The 8,215-nt window shown below is 36.9% G+C and overlaps 1 protein-coding gene and 1 long non-coding RNA gene across 4 annotated transcripts in view; one reads left to right on the top strand and one right to left on the bottom strand.

Annotated features, from left to right (window-relative positions):
* trmt10a (tRNA methyltransferase 10A) overlaps positions 1-4,427 on the top strand; it is a 15,178-nt gene extending 10,751 nt beyond the window's left edge. Inside the window, exons 5-8 of one of the 3 annotated variants that reach the window (XM_016666862.1) lie at positions 575-724; positions 836-941; positions 1,640-1,887; positions 4,391-4,427. In XM_016666862.1, the coding sequence (XP_016522348.1) occupies positions 575-724; positions 836-941; positions 1,640-1,839 (456 nt within the window). In that variant the 3' untranslated portion in view covers positions 1,840-1,887; positions 4,391-4,427. Of the gene's footprint in view, positions 1-574; positions 725-835; positions 942-1,639; positions 2,126-4,390 lie in introns of those variants that run through there. The other 2 variants (XM_007543429.2, XM_007543428.2) reach the window with 2 other exon arrangements.
* A 2,660-nt stretch (positions 4,428-7,087) lies between these two features.
* LOC107834880 (uncharacterized) lies at positions 7,088-8,186 on the bottom strand. The gene is made up of 2 exons (XR_001660709.1): positions 7,918-8,186; positions 7,088-7,436 (listed from the first exon to the last, which is right to left on the bottom strand). It is a non-coding gene; the product is annotated as an uncharacterized LOC107834880 (long non-coding RNA).
* Positions 8,187-8,215: the final 29 nt, after the last annotated feature.

The following is an 8,215-nucleotide window of genomic DNA, read 5'->3' on the forward strand; positions in this document are numbered from 1 at the left end:
TCTTTCCTTAATCAATAAGTCCTCATAACTAATCATAATTCCTCACAGGGGGTTGATGTACCCAATCAGCTGATTTATTGCTGCTCCTCTAGTTTTAATCAGAGATTAGATTTAAATTGGACTTGGAAGTGTGATGTGAAAGTCTTCAGTCTTTATTCTTGTTACTTTGTTGCTCATTTTTAGCTAATCTTTTTTTCAGAGAATGTGCTTGATGTATGTATGAGAATGGGCTGTTTAACATCGACCCACAGTGGAGATGGAGAGTTTCTCCACTACTCAGCATGGTCATTATTGACATAATGAATTTGTTCTTTTAATGAGACAGCTCAGGTCTTTTTCTCTAAAACATAGAGTAGCTGACCCCTCCCCCACTAGTTTCTGTTGTCTTTCAGACAGAAACTAGTGGCAGAATCGTAGTAATTACTTTAGCGTTTCCCTTTATATCAATATAAAATTGACTGTTTTCATAGCAAATAGGCTCCTACCCAGAGTGGAGCCATCTGACACAGTTTCTAATGAATTCACGTTTTTGGTGTGTGTAACTGCAGTGTCTGCGTGCTGAAATTGTGTTCAGGACATCACCATTAAAGCAGAACACTACAGTGAAGTGGTGGCTAAGGATGAGCTGGTGTACCTGACCTCGGACTCCCCCAATGTGGTGGAGGAGCTGGACCAGAAGAAGGCCTATGTGATCGGAGGCCTGGTGGACCACAACCATCATAAGGTGTGTCCTGGTCTGCAGCTGCTGGAGGTACAGCAGCTGCGGACCTGCAACCTAATCCCAGGAGTATAGCACTCCTGGGATTAGGTTGACCTGCAGGGATCTGTGTTGCAGGGCATTAGTTATGAGCGGGCGAAGGAGCTGGGGATCGGCCATGCACAGCTTCCTCTGAGCAGTTTTGTTAAAATGAACAGTCGGAAGGTTCTGGCGGTTAATCATGGTAAGTAGTGACATTAATTGATGGCAAACAAATCCATATGATAAAGATATAGGGTGGAGGATGTTGATTTTTGTTGCTGCTGTTTAGCCATTTTTGACTGGATTTGGTCCCATCTTTAGATCAACTTACTGAAACAAATATTTCCTAATATAGGAGCTTTTCTCACTGAATAAAGGAAAAGTTGTATTTGTCTTCATTTTCAAGGTGTGATAATGCTGCTAAAGTAAAAGAAGAAACTATTTTTGATTTACTTTAAATATTGTGGTAAAGTACAATACTTTTTCTCCCTTATTTCAGGAAGTGAAACTCTGTCATTTAGATTAATCACAGCCTTTATTTCTTGTAATTTTGAAGATTATGGTTTATACATAATGAAACCCCAAAATTATGTCTCAGAAGATTAAGATTATTACATAAGATAAAAAAATAGATTTTAAATAGAAATATCAGGCTTATAAAAAGTTTGCTTATTTATATGCACTCAATGGTAGGTTGGGACTCTGCATGAATTACTGCATCAGTGCAGCATGGCATGGACAACAACACTCCATGGGTTTTCTATAAGTACTATTGGAAATACATGTAGAAAGAAATTGGCATATTTAAGTGAATCTGACTCAGAAATTAAATATGAGCATATTATTGGAATAGTTATTTCTTCCCCAGTATTTAGTGTTGAGTTCTCATTTATCCTCCAGTTTTTGAGATCATCCTGGCTTATCTGGAGAAGGGCAGCTGGCAGGAGGCTTTCTTCACCGTTCTGCCTCAGAGAAAGGGAGCCATAGCCATCAGCCAGGATGGAACAAACCGCCAGGAGAACCAGGATGATGACGAAGGTCTCGATTCTGACTCGAACCTGGACGCAGCAGAGAAAACGGTTATTAGAGACCAAAACTGACTAATGGACACATCCTTGCTTAGTACCAACATCTGAGGAACTGAAAATGTAATTTTTTTCTGTGTTTTTCATGTTCAGCCACTTATATATTTACCTAAAGCAAATACCTTTGCTTTAGGTATTTGTAGAAATTATGTATTATGTTTCTCAACAGTTTTCTGGCATGTCATTTTCTTTCTTTTAGACTTCTGTTGTTTGGACCTACAAGCAGAAATGTCAGACCTGTGCCAAATTGAATAATTAAAAAAGATGAAAACCTTTGTTAAAGCATAACAGCAAAACATAACTCTTTGTTGGCATTTTATTAATCCATTTTGGTAAAAAGGAGCTTCCATCCTAACTGAAGTTTATGTTCTGGCTCCTAAGAGGTTCGTTGATCACTTCAGTTTCTTCTCAGACTTAAGGCACATTTAAGTATTTTTTTTTTTACTTTATTTTTATTGAATTGTTTATAATCTTACAAAGAACAACTTAACCTGGACATCAAACAGCACATGAAATAGATAGGTCATCGAGGGATGGAGACAGTGAGACAGTTTTATTGTTTTGTTACCATAACTACACTCTGATGCTGTGAGTTTAATCTTTGAGTTTGAGCTCTGTTTGTTTACAAATACAAACTAGTAAAATGCGATTATAACTTTTTGCTTTTTAGGTTGGCCAATTAAACTATTCCCTTCTCCCAGATTAAATCTAACACAGAAGCAGTTAATGGTGCTGATGTTTTTAGTGACGAAAGGGGCCCCTAAGTCAAATTCTGCTCAAGGCCTCATACAGCCTTGGACCGACCCTGCATGATGAGTTAAACCCGCTGCACTGCACAGAGATGCGCAACAAATGGGAGATTTCATTAAATGCTGCTAATGTGGCTTTAGTAGCTCTTCCATTTCGTGTCTGTTGAGTTTTTAACAAGGGGACACAGAAACTATTTTGGTTGGTCGTGTTTATGGGACGTGTTTCTCGGATCTTCGCGCCGCCACGCGGATTAACCCTGGCTGACTAAGTCGACAAAGCATTTGATATGGTTTGATGCATCATATAACCGAAAAAATAATACTAAAAATAATAATAATATAAAATCAGCGTGATGCGTGACTGCGAGGAGTGCGCGAAAGCTCCTCACCGGGCTGAACCTGCATGATGAGGTTTGCGCTGGTTAATTAACCACTAACGCAACTGCCCCTTTTGGTCAAATTACTTTTTTTCTTCTTCTTCTTCTTTTTGCATTATTATTTCCTAAGCCCTCTTCTGACATATAATAACGTACTAAAATTATTATTTTTTTTTTTTGTTGGGGTTTTTTGTACAACATAATAAGCCCTCCGGTCACCTTGTTACCTTTGACCTTTTGCCCGTGACGCATGACGCGTAAGGCGGCTAACGTTCCAGATTACAGAACATTTTTTTGTGAATTAAAAAAAAACGTTTTTGGTGAATAAAGTATGGTGGAGTAGACTTGCAACTTGTCAGATGATGGAAAACGTTGAAGTATCGTTTCTGCTTCAGCACAGAGTAGCGGTTTAAGCAGAGAAGTAATGAAATGCAACAGACATCGACAGGCCTCTGCGTCTGACTTTCTCTGAAGAACTACTGAGCGGGAGGAGATAGCCAGGTGAAGAAAAACTGTTCTTATCTATCGATTCAGTATTTTTATCATACAGACATTAGGCTGTTGTTGTTGTGCTATTAGCTAACTGCTAGCTAACGACTTTGCTATCATAGCAAGATAACTGAAAAGCTTCTTCCCTGTATAGTTAATGATATCAGTCATTCTTCAGTATCGCTTATGCAATAGGGACACATCACCCGTCCAAAACCGATCATCTCCATAATGGACATATGCCTTCTAATTTCCTTTGCTGCATAATGTACATTGCATTTATTCTAGCGTTAGGTAAATGTATCTTGAAGGACAATAGCACTTAAATAAAAGACCAACAAGGATATTCATTTAGAGTTAAAAATAACTCACCCTGAATTACCATGATAGATATAATAGTATGTAATAAAAGTGTGTCATAATGAAGGGGAAAAAACTCAATCCAGACTTTAAGTAAGTTTAGGGTCTGGTTCACAGAGTATGAAGTTAATTAGCCCCCCCCCCCTTTAGTTAAGTAAAATAAAATTGTAATCAAAACTTTTGCAATTGTAATGATTTCTTTTTTAAAAACAAAACGTTTTCTTTAAAAAACTTTTTTAAAAAAGATTAAATAACTAATTTTTGTCTCATGAACTAAAAAAGTTATTTGCCAAACATAAACTTTTATTTGCGCACATCAGAAATCTTTTGTTGCGATTTTGGGCCCTGCCCACGACATCATGTGAGAATCACAAGCAAAACTTTGAGTCACAAACAAAACTTAGAATAGCAAGAAAAGATTTCTGACATGCGCAAATAAGTTTGTTATGCAAATAATTTTTTCACTTCATGAGACAAAAATGTGTGATTTTAATTTTAAAACAAGTTTTTTAAGCTAAACTCAGTAGGCTTTTCTCATGGTGGCATGCATTAACAATTAAATTTTTGCTTTTGTTTTTCTTTTTTCTGCAGTTCCACATTAAACTTTGTGCTTTCTGTGCTTTCCTGAATGGACCATCTTCATCTCCACTGCAAGTGTAGCAAACAGGCAGCTCTTTTTATAGATTACAGTCCACTAAGAGGTTGCATTGTTGTTGTTTATATTTTTAATAGTGTAATTCTGTAAAGACTATGTCTGGTGGTCTCGCTCTGATTTACATATCTTGCTAAATTGCGGGTTTGAATATTGCAATACTTTCCTATAACAAAATAGATCTGCAGAAAGAAATTACTAATAAAATATACATAGTTGTATGCTCTATATAGAGATTTTCCTTAGCTTTGATTGTATATCTCACAATTTTGTAATTTATCATTGTTTATTAAACTCTGAAAGCTGTGTGGCTTTGTTAATATTCTGTCCTAGAATGCGGTTAGATGTGCCCTTTTTTTTTTGGCACAGCCCTGTCGGGCTGTGTCCAGTTTGAGTGAAAGGAGGCGAGCGCGACCCGCACTGAGGTTAACTTAATCCAGCTGCTGCAGCGCGAGAGGCAACGCTCAGAGGCGTTAAATGCATCAATTATAAACTTATCTTCTATAAACCTATCTTTTAGGAATAAATCTGCTCCGCCAGTGAAACGCCCAGAGCAACAGAGACTCTTGCAATTCGGCTTAAAAAAATAGCAAGAATAAAACAATTGTCACCTTACTTTTGAGTTCATATATGTTAGCCATTTTGACCCAAATTTTTGGGCCTTGTAGGGAGAAGGTAGACATTTCCATTTCACAGATTTAGTGGGTGACCAGTCTTTCAATGCTAGTGCCATCCCACTAAGCCATTTCTTTATTGATTTTTTCCCCCTGGTTTCAGGAGTATTTTTGAGCAGCAGGTATCCTGAGATTTGAGATTGTTTGGTAAATTACATAAATATATAAGTTTGAAAATTCTTAAATTATTAATTATTATAAATTATTAATTCTTAAATTATTAATTATTAAATTACTGGAACAAGTGGCCAGGGAGAGGGAAGTCTGGGATTCCCTTCTTAGGCTGCTGCCCCCGTGACCCGATCCCAGATAAGTGGGAGAAAATGGATGGATGGATGGATGAAAACTATTACAAACACATAACCTCACAAAATACTCATGTCAATGTATGTGGTTTTAATTTAGGTACATAAGATGTTCCTTTCATGAGATCAAATGCTTGCTTTTTAAAATAGTTTTAATAAAAGAAACCAAGAAAATTTAACACATCTAGATAGGTTTATTGTCCACTGTTTGTTTAGTCGAGGGTCACAAGTTCAAACCATACTTTAGCGATACTTAATAATATATATATTTCATAATTCAAGTATAACTGGGAATACATTTTTGCACCTACAATTATTAAGATGTGTGTGAAATGTATAAAATGCATAATGAAAAATAAATGTAGATATAATAATGCCCGCATTTCCCCCACGGGGAACCAGGTCCAGGTGGGAAACCCTGTCATTTTCCTGGCAATGCCCTCCAGCTAATATTTGGGGACCCAAGGTGTTCCCAAGAATGACGGAAAATATAATCCAGGTATTGATGAATGTTTTTATATTGAATGAAGTTATCAATTTGAATTTCTAAAATAATAGAAATATACTTGTCTGTTAAATTACAAAACACATAAACAAGAATTAAAGTTTCTATTAACTCTTTAGGTTGTTGATTTTTTTTAAATCTTTCTTTTAATTTAAAAGATTATATAGTACTGCGTAAAAAGCTGATGTAGAGCAAACAGAAATGATTCGGGGTGCACAGCATGGCCCTGTCCCAATACTCCCGCCCTCATTCCGCCCTTGTGTCCTTCAAATGCGCATTCATGTTTTTCATGTTTGAAGGGTTTGAGTGCGAAGTGTGTCCCACATTCTCCACATCCGCCGTTCGTCCCGCCCATTTTCGGTTTTATTTCCGCCCTTACGATGAGTCCGCCGCATCCAGGGAGAAGGACTTCGCTGCAGCAAACAGAAAGGGGTGGGGACGGACCACTGTCAGTCTCATACCTTATTTGGAAATGGGACCATTACACTCCGGAAATGAAGGGGGCGCTATTTCCTATATTATCCGCGGCATTCCGTTTTTATTTTCTTTTTAAATCTGTGACATATTTTCACCTTTAGGAAGGAGTTTCACTCTCAGAATGTATTTGAACTTCTCTCTTTTATTTATTTCAGCACAGCTCACAGTTTTTAACAAATTCTGTAGCTTTCGGTGTACTTCTAAATCTGCTTCTTAGTCGCATCTTTTCGGGCTTGCAACAGCCTCTCTTGGCGTGGGGGTGGTAACATATGGAGTTAGTTTTGTTTCACAATTATTCAATCAAAAAAAAATCATGTCAAACAAAAATAGTAGTATTCAATCAAAAAAAAAAATTATGTCAACCAAAAAAAGTAGTATTCAATCAAAAAAAAAAAAGTCAAAGCAAAAATCACAAAGTTTTTTTTTTAAAAAACTTTTTTTTTTTGTTTTTGGTTGAGTCTCTTTTTTTTTGGTTGAAACTTTTTTTTTGGTTGAGTCTCTTTTTTTTTGGTTGAAACTTTTTTTTTTTGGTTGAGTCTTTGTTTTTTTGGTTGAGTCTCATTTTTTTGGTTGAAACTTTTTCTGAGTTTTTGGACACTGAAAATATATAATACACTTTCCAGCAGTTACTCAAACTTGTTTGTCTTTACTGGTGATGAAAACTCGGCACTCTGGAGGAGAGAGGAAGAGCAGCTCAGCCCAGTCCAGGATCACTGCAGTGTCAGGGTAGCTGCTTAAAGTCTGCAGGTAGATTTTTGCGTAGCTGGCCCTCTGGTTTTCAGATCCTAATTGTAAATAAAAAGTTAGTCAATGTTGTGATGATCCAGTTGACTGTGGACTGATGGTCACTGTACTGGTCAGCGAGGTGGAGGTGCTTGGATCCGAGGGAAAAGCAATTTAACAACAGGAAGGTCTCAAGAGGTCGATGGAGTGGAGTTGATACGAGTTCCCCTCTGTCCTGGGTGAATATCATGGAGAGTCTCAACCATGGCTCAGAAACGCAACAAGAAGCTTCGACGCAAATCTGAAAAACAAAAATGAATTAAGTGATGATATTTACCTAGACAACATAATCAAAACCCAATATGCCCTAAAGTCTTTTAAGAGTTTTAATTGAAAATAAATTGACTATATCTCAGGAAATTAAATGTTCAAGTGAAACAGTTACTGTATCACAATAAGAGAAACTGCAAAAAAATAGTGCAGAGGTATAACACTGAAGTTACTGAGAAAGAGTAAACTGAAATATTTAGTAAGTAGAAAATGCATGTTAAAATCTGAATACTTTTTTGAATGCAGCTGAAATCAATTTAAACCACCAGCAGACACAGTACAGTACGCTGATTATCTGTACTAAAAATAATGCAAAAAATGTAACATAGAAGAAGAGGCATTATTTTAAAACCAATAAATAAACTGACTTGGAAATATATTTAGCCAAACACACATGGCCCCTATAAGCAACACTTCCTTCCCTACCTGACCTTCTCTGACTCAACACTTACTGATCTCTCTATCCTCATGCTCTGATTGTCTCTAGCAGCTGGAGGAATCAGTACAAGCCGCTTCAGCTGCACTCTGCTGGTCATACTAGAATGGGGAATTAGGAGAACACCAAATTAATGTAATATCATAACACAGCAAAAGGCATATTACATCTAATTCGGAATAAAACTAAGTACAGGACACACACCCACCAAATAATAAAAAACAGAAATTATGTGAATATCCTCCTTCGGCCTGTGACCTACCAGCTTAGTTTTACATTTTACAACCGCAGTGAAGTTAGTTTCAAGTTGGATA

Source organism: Poecilia formosa, unplaced genomic scaffold (genome assembly GCF_000485575.1).
Source record: "Poecilia formosa unplaced genomic scaffold, Poecilia_formosa-5.1.2 Scaffold822, whole genome shotgun sequence".
Taxonomy (NCBI): Eukaryota; Metazoa; Chordata; class Actinopteri; order Cyprinodontiformes; family Poeciliidae; genus Poecilia; species Poecilia formosa.